Source organism: Filicampus tigris, chromosome 1 (assembly GCF_054856515.1).
Source record: "Filicampus tigris isolate MCC_2025a chromosome 1, RoL_Ftig_1.0, whole genome shotgun sequence".
Classification (NCBI taxonomy): Eukaryota; Metazoa; Chordata; class Actinopteri; order Syngnathiformes; family Syngnathidae; genus Filicampus; species Filicampus tigris.
In genome coordinates this window covers 17,745,001-17,757,951 of record NC_141217.1, presented here as the reverse complement: position 1 = coordinate 17,757,951, position 12,951 = coordinate 17,745,001, and the positions used below count along the sequence as shown (strand labels likewise).

At 43.4% G+C, this 12,951-nt stretch overlaps 1 protein-coding gene across 5 annotated transcripts in view; it reads left to right on the top strand.

The window, feature by feature from the left end:
* Nucleotides 1–12,951, top strand: part of LOC147153061 (IQ motif and SEC7 domain-containing protein 1-like) — a 111,226-nt gene that overhangs the window by 11,384 nt on the left and 86,891 nt on the right. For 3 of the 5 annotated variants that reach the window (XM_086023312.1, XM_086023294.1, XM_086023376.1), the window contains exon 2: nt 7,155–7,184. The exons of the other annotated variants lie outside the window; for them this stretch is intronic. In XM_086023312.1, coding sequence (XP_085879438.1) covers nt 7,155–7,184 — 30 coding nt within the window. The remainder of the gene's footprint in view (nt 1–7,154; nt 7,185–12,951) is intronic. 5 annotated transcript variants of the gene reach the window in all.

Genomic DNA, 12,951 nt, shown 5'->3' with positions numbered 1-12,951 from the left:
TTCATGCAAGCAGATAAGCTTTATTGAAAATGGGTGGATAGATTCATGGGAACTTGTTTAGTGTTTTGCTTTGTGCTCTGCTCTGAACTTTAAACTAAAAATAACAGAGCAAATCCAGAACTTCATTGGTTGTTTTTAAAATGGCGTCTAATAAAGAGATCAATGGTTTATGCGCCACATGTTCCAGGTCATTCCTTTTCCCCTCACTGTTCATTTAGACTTCCAAATGAAAGAAATGGAAAGGCAATTTTAAGACACAACACACAAGAACAAAATCCAAAAGGATGTGCAAACTAACTGTTCTGGAAAGCAGCTTATATTTCCAGCCCACCACCACCGCTTTTTAATTTCCAACCTAAAGCCTGTTCTGTACTGCCCAATTTTGCCTGTCTTAAATAAAATATGCAGTTGTGGGAAAAAATGGGCCAGTGTGACTCACCTCCATCTCTGACATCCCAAGTTGGCCTCTCTTCCCTAGTCATGAATGTGACCCCACATTTTTCTTCTCCTTTTGTTTATTTTCTATTCAACACACAAATGCCCCAAAATTCCAACTCAGTGTTGTCAATGCAGCGAGAAAGAAATTAATTCTATTGTAGTTAAGGTTCAATGTATGTTCCGTCCAACCGAACGTTCACTAAACGATCGATCGACCCATTTCACCTCGCGCAGTGCGGCTAGCATTCATCTTAGTGCAAAGACTGCAAACATTTTTGTGTCTACAGGATAAAAGCTTAACACTGGAAGGCCGAGGTCAGAAGGCTAAAGCTGCCTTTCATTGTTTTGACTTCCTCCCCGTCCAATTCTTTACCTCACGTCTGTCAAGGCGAGCTGATGCTAGCCAAATTGGACACAATCTGTCACACGCTACCTACAGAGAGATTGCTTGAAAAGCTGCCGCTCGTTGTCTGCCAGGTGGGAGTGCAGCGTGTTTATGTGGTGCGCTGATGATGAGGCGGAGGCGGTCGACAGCTGAACACACAAACACAGATGAGAAGCTTGTGGTCACACATCTTGGTTAGCATAGACGGACGGACGTCCAACAAACGTCCCCCTGAGCCAGTGTGGCTTTGACAACCAATATTTGGTGGGCTTGGCATTTTCGGGGATGCAGATTAACTGCGGGCGCTAGTTTGTTTTGTAAACATTTCACATAAGTGATTCGCATGAACGGCTGGCAGATTCTTCGCGCAAAAGTGGGGCGGGGAGCGGGAGTGCAGTGTGTAGTTTGTGTTAAATGTTTGCACGCTGTGGTAATGAGCAAAGTCTGAGTTTCTTAGTTTAATTAAAGTAGATAGAGCTGTCCATATGAAAATGCAAAATGTTGGGCACTTTCCTTGATCAACTACAGAGAAATTGGCAATCAATTGTTATTTTTATTTTTATTGTTTGTATTTTATATTTATTGATAGTTTTAATTAAGAATATACTGGACAAATACATGTTCTCCACATCCGCATCTTAATTTCACTTCTTTGTGTTAAAAAACAGAAGTCTGCAGGGCTGAGCAGAACTGTACGAAAGCTCAGGGCCACCTCTAACTTTGTCTTAATTAAGTTTTCCACAGCAATCTGTTTGAAAAAGTTAAGAAAAAATAAAAACACACTCTGCTAGAAGCCTCAAATCCTCAGAGATGTGAATGATAAAAACACATTTTTGCTTGCAGTGAGTCCAGGTTTTCAGTGTGTGGGCGTACCTTCGCACTTGCTGAGAATAAAATGTTGGGCAATAGATTCCTTCCACTTCTGTATTCATGTTAAGTGTACATATCCGTATTGGTTGCTGCTGTGCATCGCGTCATGAGGTGCGCGTGACCCTTGATTTTGGAGGATATCTAAAAATCTAAATCAGAGTAATGGGTGCAGAGTCTAATAGTTTTTTTTATACAGTATATAGCTTTTTCCATCTATGAACTGTCGGAGTCAAACTTTGATTAACTGATCTGCCTGTGTGAAAAAAATGCCAGGGGGAACTGTGTTGTTCGGTACACCGCTTGAAAGTGACTTTTAAAATCAAACTTTTCTTGGTTAGAAAATGTCATTACCACCCAAGTGTGCCGTCAGCTTTTGCAGCGGCTTTTAGAGAATTCAGTTCATCGTTTAGCTGTGTCACGGTCGCTGCTTGCATAGTGTTGTTCTCAGCTTGCAGCGGGAAGCAGACGCGGCGAGTAACCTGACGCTGAACACGGCCCCCTCATACAGGAAAGAACAAAGCCAAACAAAAAACACAAATGATTGTGTGTAGCAGATGAAAGAGGCAGAGGAGTAGCATTCAGGTGGCCAGAGACGTGGCTTTAGCCAATGAACATTAGCTTTTAGCTATCAATCAATATATAAATCAAATATAGAAATACTACGTAAACTATCGTAGGCGTCATTTTTCTTTTTTAGCCACTGATGCTCTAGCTGACTTCCACGCGGGCAGCGTGAGTCGTTTGACTGGTTGTCTGTCTGGCTTTCGTCCTAAGTCATCTGGAATAGGCTCTAGCTCACCCGTGACCCTCAACAGGATAAGCTGTAGAGAAAATAGCCGAATGGGTAATCATTGCACCCTAAACCGTAACGGAGGACTTGACTAACTCATTAGAGCTGCTTAGGCGCACACATTTCGTACTGTAATTAGAAGCTGATTAATAAAGTTCATTTACATCTGGAATGCGCCAAGAATCCTTACACATGATGGATGTACTCCATTGATGCACTGGGCCGAGAAACGGGGGCACACATGCGTGCACCTCATCAAAGGCGAAGTGCGGAATTACACACTGAAGTGCTTTATCCCGACGGCAGCCCCCTGGTTCTTATTAAATAGCGACAATAAACATGAAATACTCCCTCCGAACGTTGAGCTTCACACTCCTCGTCAGATGATGCTGTCAGTGTGAGTGAGCTGTTCTCGCTGACCACAGTTTCAAGTCATTGATTGTTTGGTGACACTCTTGTGGGGGGGGGGGGGGGGGGGGGGGACATGAGGCACCAAATTTTTGGCTGCGATTTATTTATTTCCATCACAGCTTGAAAAGCTCGAAGCATTTCATGGCTGTCACTCAGGGAAACTAAGTGCCTTCCTGTTTAAGTTTGGAAACCATGCAGGAGGCTCAAGTATTGATCCGTGGTTAGCTGAATACTGAATCCCTTTTCTATTATGTACTGTAATAAATTGAGAACTCACATATTTCCAAGCTTACCTGAAAACATTTAAAGGGGAAGTCAACCCAAACATATTTTTTTTTCCAAGAATATGTTCTATGCAGGCCCACTAGTTGAAACAAGGTATTCTGATAAATAAATCGTTTGTGGAATAAAAGTTAATCCACCCATTTCTATCCGTCCTAGGCGGCGGCCATTTTGTCACTTCTGTCGACTGAAAATGACAATCACAAATTCTCGGGGCTCAGGTAACGACCAATCGCGGCTCAGCTTCAGGCAACAGGTGAGCCGTGATTGGTCGTTATGATAAACCTGTTATGGCATAATTCCTACTAGTAACATTTTATGATACCGCGCAGCTCCTTTATTACCAACTCGCAAGCGTTTCAGCACATTGAAACCACAGCTGTCAAAAGATGCTTCAAAAAAAGCCTGCTACAATCCAGGTTCCTCACAAAGTTCAATGACATTCGACCCTGTGGTTTTATGTAATTGTCGTGACAAACAGATAAGCCCCCTCTTCCTACTTAAAAGTGCTTTATCAGCAAAACACATACTATATTGTATGAGAATTTCCCCTTTACTCAGCAGAGCAAATAGCCGCACATGCATTTCATTTTATGCCCCAGCTAGCTGCCTTCCTTCCTCTTAATGCAATAATAAGACGGAAAGTGACTCCTCGAGGCCCAGCACTGCTCACAAACAGCGGGTTTATAATTACAATGAAGCAGGTCTTCCCTGGTGATAAAAACGCTAAAGGGGGAAAGCGCCTGCGCCTCCATGGGCACTGACTTGAGCACAGTAGATGTTGTTCCAGTTCATTTGAAGCAAGGCAGGCAGCTATGATTAAAGGAGCAGTCTTGTGCATTATGGCACTTGGTGTGCAGTTGCACTTACTCTTGCAGAAACCCAGATTGATAAACTATGACTCAGCATCTTTCAGGGCCTGGGAGTGTACTCTGTCCGTTTCGTCCTCCCCACAACAGGAAACAGGCTGTCATTCTTGCAAGAGACTCAGGAAAAAAACCGTAACAGCGCTTGACGTGTCACTGGAGATGGAGACGTAACATTTTGTTTTCAGGATGCAGCTGAGATGCGCCACAGACCTTGAGTGGGCCTTCCTGTGGAGTGATACCTCCGCTGGGATTTGGCATTTACTGCATTATTGAAATGGCTTTGGGAATGTGATAGATTTCAAGCTCAGCAGCTTGTGCCTGTTTCCAAAAGACGTCAAAAGTTGCTCGCGCATATCCATCATCCTATAGATAGATTCCGCTTGGATAAGGCGGTGAAATATGGGAACCATTTATTTTACCGCTCGACAAATGAGCTTTGTCTGCTCCACGAGAATGCTTTATGAATGTGTGACACGTTTCAGGAGGAACTTTTTCACTTTGCGACCATTTATAGCAAATTACTGTCTAGGTCGGGCGGTTATATCGATTTAGCCTCACAGAAATGCAAACTGTATTTCAAGTGTTACAACTTCCATGCGGAGTCGAGGACGGATCCAAAAGAATCCCTTGGCAAGCACGAGGCTCAGACAGAAAGGACATTAAATGATGACGCTTGATGCCGCTCGGCTGACGCCAAGCGCGACTACGGAATGTAGTCGCATTCGTTTGCATCGGGGTGGCGGTGCTGCCTGAGTTCTACTCTTTCCTGAAACATTCTCAACATTGCTGAGCAGAAATCATCCAAAAGATGGACATGTGTCATTGTTCAAAACATATGTGAGAAATGCTTTGGTCCAGTCCGTCATTAATTTCAGTGATGCATTGTATACACAGCAATCGATAGCTTCAGTAATTGGCATTGGCTCTGGACTCTAGCTTGTGTGTCAATGAATCTCATTGCGTTCTATTGACCCAGCTCTAGTTTTCAGCCTCAGCCCCACTGCACACTTGTAATGGGGCTTGCTCAGATGAGAACGCCAAAGTTTGATGGACACTTTATGTAATAATTAGGACGTCTTTGTTCATATTTGCTGAACAGACAATCACCAGCGGATCATTTGCCGTTACAAAATTCTGTGTCGAGAGGAGGTTCACAAAGGCAGAAATAACACGGAACAAAGAAAAATGACAACGGGGGAAAAAAATCCTAGTGTATAGTTGGCTAAAGCTTGATATAATAGAAGTTTATTAAGTAGAAAAAAGAGATGAGCAGCTCCAGTAACTGAAGGTCTTTAAGGCAAACCTTTCTTATCCGTATATTTTCCCACATGCAGCATGGGCTGGGTCATCGGGTTCATTGAATATGTCTTGTTTCAAATCCATTAAAAATCGTTTGCCCTAGAAATATTGCAGTATTCTTAGCTATAATATGAATCTGTACAGCCTATCTTTGCTTTACCTCACTCACAGCAAGCCAGACGTACAGTTTGGTTTGTTCCACCGTATCTCTTCATGTTAAATGTTGCTGCTGGGCTTTGTCAGCAGTTGCCATGGAGAAGAAGCAGGTCACTCGATGTTTGCACATATCCAGTACATTGTCTGCAGTCTTGGAATATCTCCAGTTATGATTGGGTTGCGCTCTTTTTAGTGTCCTGCATTGATTAGCCTCTATTTTCATACACACTCGTTAATGTAATGAGTAATGATTTTCATTCTGCCATTTTTTTTTTTTTTTTTTTTTTTTTGGTCAATGCTTTAGAATGAGATAACAGGACTACTGCGGTTATTAATGGCAGAACCACCCAGACTGATGGTGACATGCATGTATTATTCTTGAATAAAATAGATTTTTACATTTTCTCATTATAAAACAAAATAAATGAGTGGTTCAATAAAGATGATGTCCAAAGGTAAAATGAAAATAGAGTGAGAGTGGCGTTCTGATCCTATGGTAAAAACCAACCTCAACAAAACCAGACCAAACTGAAATACAAGTTAGGACAAACAGCTCATTTAACAATTTACTTTATCATCCTGTCGCCCGTCCCCCCCGCTATTCTTGGGGGATAGTGACCGCGAATAATGAAAATCTATGTATAATTGACATTCATAATATGTTGGAGGTGAAAAAAGAAAAATAATCCATCCATCCATTATCGATACCGCTTATCCGCACAAGGCTCGTGGGGAGTGCAGGAGCCTATCCCAGCTGTCTTCGGGCAGTAGACGGGGGACACCCTGAATTGGTTGCCAGCCAATTGCAGGGCACACAGAGACAAACAACCGCACTCACAATCACACCTAGGGGCAATTTAGAGAGTCCACTCAACTTACCATGCATTTTTTTGGAATGTGGGAGGAAACCGGAGTACCCGGAGAAAACCCACACAGGCACGGGGAGAACAAACAAACTCCACACAGGGAGGCCGGGGCCGGGATGGAACCCACGACCTCTGAACTGTGAGGCGGACGTGCTAACCAGTCGACCACCGTGCCGCCCAAGAAAAATAATATATATAAAAAAAATAGTCGAAAAAAAATAAATATTTTTTTTTAAAATCATCTGTAGTTGTATCAATAGGAATCATTTAGTTGTAATACTAAAGGTATACAAATCTGGTCCTTGAAGCTCACTATGTTTTCGATGTTTCCATCCTCCTCCAACACACCTGATTCAAATGATGAGCTCATCAGCAAGCTCTGCAGAAGCCTAATAACGATCCCGAGCTTCTGAATCAGGTGTGTTGGAGGAGGGCAACATCTATAACATGCAAAATAGTGGCCTTCAGAGCACCAGATTCGCGATAAAGATTTACAGACTGGACATTGATATGTGTCTATGGGTTTAACCCTTTAACATTTGTCCATACGTGTTGCCTGTAAAACAACATTTTTAAGAACAAGTGTTTCTGACTCTGCATGGATCTTCTACATAGTGCTGTTTCCTACCAATCAGCTAAGCTGTAGTAGTAAAGCTGCTGATTTAAATGATGGGGTTAAGTAAGGCATTTTATGATATTGCATGCCTGCGGTTGCATTGCTGCGTCATCTGGATTTCCATGCGCTCAACAGAAATCATTCATCCTCTCCTTTGTTTCTTATCTTTCAGGGCTGATGGTGATGCGTCCAGGATGGTCAGGTACAGTATTCAATTCAATTTAATTTAAAAACAATAAATACATTTAAATGAATTCCGACAGCATAATGTAACATGCTGAGTACAGCTATCTTGCCATCAAAGGTTCTGGACAATGGATGACTTTAAATAAATAGATGCTGATGTGAGTTTGAATGGTCACCCTGTAATTGACTGGCAACCAGTCCAAGGTTGTATACTTTGCTTCTCGCCCAAAGTCTGCTAAAATAGGCTGTAGCTCGCAACAGGATAAATGCTAGAAAAATAAGTCGGATTATCACTGTGCAAGCCATATTGTGTGGTTTTCCTCCTTGTTTGCTGTATAATCCTTATCCACCCTGCCCATTAGATATGTAAAGAAAATCCGGTAGGCCATCTTATTTGTTTTTATGTCCTCTGAGTATGGGTGAGTGTTTTGGGGAGGTTTAGTCAGGCAGCATCCCGAAAGAATAACGCACCATGCAAGCTGTATCATTGTATCCAGCAGTAGTACAACAAAATCATTATTTTGTCTTCAACCCTCTGGCCGCTAGAGAGTTATAGCCATCTTGGCTTCTGTAAAGCACTATGGATTTGCCCTGTGCATGAATGGTATGATACAAATAAACCTTGCCAGCCTATGTTCGTCAGTTTCTAACAGTTCTTATCATTGATTAAATAAATAAAAAAATCATAACAATAATCAAAAGTCCTCAGCTGACTGGCTTTCGACATCTTGCCTATGGTTACATGACCTTGTTTGTTACCGTGGTCTGTGTTGAGCATGTACCACTGGTGCTGTGCGGCTTGTCTACTGTGTAGGTGGTATACACAGCCTCTTCCCCTGACTCACGGGCTTATTAGTTACCGTTACACTTATTGCCCTTGCGATGTGCGTGTGCGCCTAAAACTGTGCAATTTGCATCTGCTGTCATGGTGGCATCCGCCTTACCCTTCCCTCAGCTTATCGTATATAGAGACCTTTTTGTGGCCACTGATGGCCATGGCCATTGTCTGAGTTGGCTTGGACCTGACCACATTGGCGAAAGTCTGTCTGGCAATCCTTGGATGGACTAAAGTGGCCTGCCTCGGGCACTGAGCTTTGCCGGACTCGGGTAGGTGTCATCTGTTGGTGTGGAGGAACCCGCCCCCACTGACAGCTGCCATCCTTGCACCCTTGCACCCTTCGGCTTCTCAATTCCAAGATGATGACGAAGGTCCGACATCCATGATTTCAGAACCATGATCTCTGGCCCCGGCTCGAAGCTCGACAAATGAGGCCGTAGACAGCTCAATGCAGGCTAACTTGCACAGTGACTTAGAATTCGTGCTGTTGGACATATACCACAGCAGAATCGGTCGGCTCATGAGTGCACCTTCTTCTGGCACAAGTGGCCCTCTGTTCCCGGTCCCATCTTTTTGATGTCCCCTTATCAAGTGACTATTTGAGGAAACTGCAGGCTTGTTGGAGAGATACTGGGGCTCTCTCTCGGCTTTTGGTGGACGGCCGAGCATTCTTGGAGGAGACTCTTCGACCCGCTGTGCGGTGTAGTTGAACCTAGTTTCTGGTGACCGGTGACCTTTTCACAAGGACCTTTTTCGCTGGTGCAGGTATTGGTAACTACTTGGCTCCCTTGTATTTGCTCTCTCAGCATCCTTGCAGGAGGGCAGTGTGGACATCACTCTAACCTTTAGTGATGCAGTTCTACAGGTTTTTGCTCTCATGACCAGAGAACACGGATGTTCTTCCTGATCCAGATGCACCGGCAGGTATGGCCTGTGTTGTCAAGGGGAATGCAGAGGGTCTTTGAAGTAGGACCGGGGGAGCTTTTGGGTAAAGCTGCAGTGGTGGCACTGGGGGGAACAGTTAGAGCTCTTGAAATTAGACATCTTTCGAGCCTTAATAGGAACATGGCTACCCCATGTTGACCCAGGGTCTCCTGTACTGTTCCCTTTTGCACCCTCCACCGCAGATTCACACCAAGGGGAGTTATGGTCCCCAGCGACCTTCACTGGCCATGGACTTTGCTCCTATGCCCGCTTACCTCCTGGGAAATTACGTCCTGAATGTCCTACGCATTGTTCTTCCAGGGCCCCCTAGGGTCTGGAGGGCCAAAGATTGAGGCGTTGGGGCCAGCAGTTGGTTATTTTTCCCATCAGCTTGTGCTTCTGACCGCTGAGCGGTCTTCAACTTGATCATTGTTACAAGCCCCAGTTCTGACGCCCCCTACACAAAGACCCTGGCACTGGACAAGGGGCGGTCCGTCATGCTGTCCAAGAAGGCAACCGAGGCCACAGATTGTCGGCACACCCCGGGGGTCTCTATTCAATTTACTTCCTTGTGATGAATAGAAGCCTAGCAGATACTGACCTGAGGGGACTTGATCGTCACCTGGAGGTACAGTATTTACATTCTACATGGCAACTACATCCGCCATCTTACAGACGGTCACCTGCGGGGAGTGCGAACAACTTTTCTTGGGTCACAGAAATGATGTATAATTATGAGATGCATGCGTGCCATACATATACTGCACGGGAATGAGTAGTTACCCCACTACTCCACGCCTCCCTATGGACAGTGAAACTCGTCTGTATATTCCTGCTTCTTTGCGTGCTTTTCCTCAGCTTTGAGTGGAAGCATTTCTGAATAAATACAGCAGCACTCCTTGAAGTGGAACTGCAGACATTTTCAAATCACTGCGATGCGAATTTCTCAATATGTGTCTTGCCTTTCTGTTTTTGTTGCCTTTTATCAAAGCTCAAAGCTGAAATCACTGCAGCAGCCAAGCGGTTCTCTGCGCACAGCAGACCTGTTGTCATGACATCCATCACCCTGCTCATAAGCCACATTGTGACACAACTCAGACCGCCTGGTTTAACATTTTCTGCGCTACATGCCTTGCTAGCTTTCATTATCATTAATAATGAAAATGACACTGAACTTGGCACAGGCGCCATAAATAAATAAATCCTGCTCCCCAAAGTCGTTGCGAACAGGTTTCATTGAAGTGTGCATGTAGGGAGTGCAAGAAGGCCATGGCCGATAATGGCGGATTATTCTCATGCATACTCTGTGGCTAATGATGGAGGAATAACAACAAGGCGGTGTTTAATCAGTGTGCTGTTGTGTAATCAGGATAGATGGCTTCATTCATATGTGAATAGAACCTCAGCAAGGGTGGCAGGGAGGCTCTTGACTGTCTCGCTGACCCGCTTGTATTGGATTGTTCTTCAGAGAACGTCCGGCAATAAAGATGCTCATCTTTTTTAGTGGGTCATTCATAAAGTCTGAAGAGGTGACAGATCACTCTGACACTGATTTGAATTGACACGCCTTTAATACTTTTACCTGTTTGCTGTCCTGTCCTGAGCTAGTGCATTACTTTTGGGTGGCAGCTTTATCTGTGTGTGACAGCTGAGTGGATAATTAAAATTTCCAATTGGTTGAGCTGATTTATGAATGATAGTGGATTTTCAGAGCAGTGCAAATTCTCTCATTTAAAGTCCCATGCTCAAACTATACTGAAGAATAGTTATGTAATTCTACAAAAACATTGACTTTTTTTTTTTATTCTTCACTCCCCTCAACATTTCTTCAGACAGTTGTGGAAAGAGACACTTAACCCTACATTTTATTGAAGAGAGCAGAGAGCAGAATAAATCATTCCTTTTGATTATCAGATCCTCTTTTGGTCTCCTTCCAAAGAACAGAAGGCAACATGTTATTCAATTCAATCAATAACAGGGTAACTTGTTGATGTATTTATTGTAAAATTGCCACAGGGTCTGACCAGAGATGCTAAAATTGGATGGGCATGGAAGGAACTTATTTTCTTTGCTTCCAACAGGTCATATTTGTTAAAAACACAAAAAATGTCAAATAAAGCTTGTCAGATTGTCAACAATTTAGCTCTGCCACTCAAACTTGAAAACTGATCTCGACATTGCAACTGTTGGGCCGGCCTGAAAACCGCTACATTATCGGTGTTCAGTCCATCTGCCGTACAGTGACAATACATGTGAAACGTAACTAATGTGTACACATGTCAATATCAGACCATTGTTGTCTCCCTCCACTGTTCTCATTAACTCTTAGTTTCCATAGAGAGCAATGCTCGTCTTCGCAGGGATGGGAAACTGAGCCTTTTTGCGTGTTTTCTTTTAGTCCCCTTTGACCCACAGAAATGGATTTCTAGCCCCTCTAATCAGGCATTATTCTCTGGACGCCCAGCAGAGATTAAACAACACGTCATATAAGTGTGAAGCAGAAAGAACGAACAATAGCACCTACTGGTGCTGGGACAACATTGTTGATTATAAACAAGGACCGAGTGTCTCACTCTGCTGGGCTTGGCTGATGTCATAGTGATGTAGTTTACTGAGGTCCTGATGATTTCCTTGGTATAATGCAACTATTTCTATTGCATTTATGTTACGTTTTCAGCACAGTGTGTACCCCAGCAGAGTATCTGATTTTGTGTGTGTGGGTTTCAGTGCCATAATATGGTCCAAGATAGTTAGTGATACTTATAGGAATGACTGACCAGATCTGTTCAATTTAACGGATTAAAACGGGCAGGGGTCGTCCGTTAAAGCTGATTGAAATTTGAAGTACAATTTTTTTTTTTGTGGCTTAAAAACACCCAATACAATAAATACATATTTTTGCACTGTTTCTCTGGGTTACAAATGCCAAATACAGTACAAAATTATTACTGAAAAAAATGTTAAAAAGATAGAAACTGAAAGGTTTTTAAGTTGATCCAAATGTACCTCGGTGCTTGGAGGGTGGAGGTAAGCACGCTTCCTTTTTTTTTTTTTTTTTTAAACCTCCGTTACGATTGTATACCATAGCTAAGGGCTTGACAAGAATTAACTGTATACTGTACCAAAAACCAGCATGTGTGCAAGTGCTTTCCATGAATTAAAAATGATCCTCCACCCCATTCCCCACCCACGCTCCATCACTAGCCTACGAGGACACAGATCTGCACACCCCCTCACACACACTCACACACACACACACACACCCCCACACACCCCCGCACACACACACACACACACACACCCGCACACCCCCCTAAAACTGCAATAACCATCCTAAAAATATGAATGCTAAAATGATGAAAACATTAATAACAGACCAGTTCTATTTCCATTGCCTTTTCTGGGACTGTTGCCCCTGCCAACATGGCTGCCACATATGTCTATGCATTGCCTTTGAGGGGAACGGCGCCCTTACTAACATGGCCGTCATGTCAACTACTGTACAAAGGGGCGATTTGACAGACACTGGACACTATCTTCTGGCTCGATAGCCTGTGGCTCAAGCATCTTTTCCAAGCAGAATAGACTTTGACCCTGCCGTTTTTGGTCAGGGACCCTGTAAAGTATGAAGCCTTTTTACTTGTCAGCAGAGCATTAGTTAGAATCCTCAGTATAGTTGGTTGCTCTGGGCCAGAGCCAAATCAGAATAAAGCTACAAATAAAAATGTCCATGCAGCAAATATGTGGATCAGCAATGTCCTCCTCAGTGGCTGCAGTCCTAAATACACTGCGTTGTAAAAAAGGTCTCATTGAAGTACGTTAAACATTCACACTGAATGAGGGACAACACTGTCAGAGTAATTCATGCAAGGCAGGAAACTACTTCAAGCTCCTTTCATTGTAGCTGAGAGGAGACATGAGCAATTCTGAAATTAATAATTCATTATACCAAAACAACAGCAAATGCCGGCAGCTGTGGCATACTTACTCAATGATATTACTCAGGGCCTCAGTGAAGCAT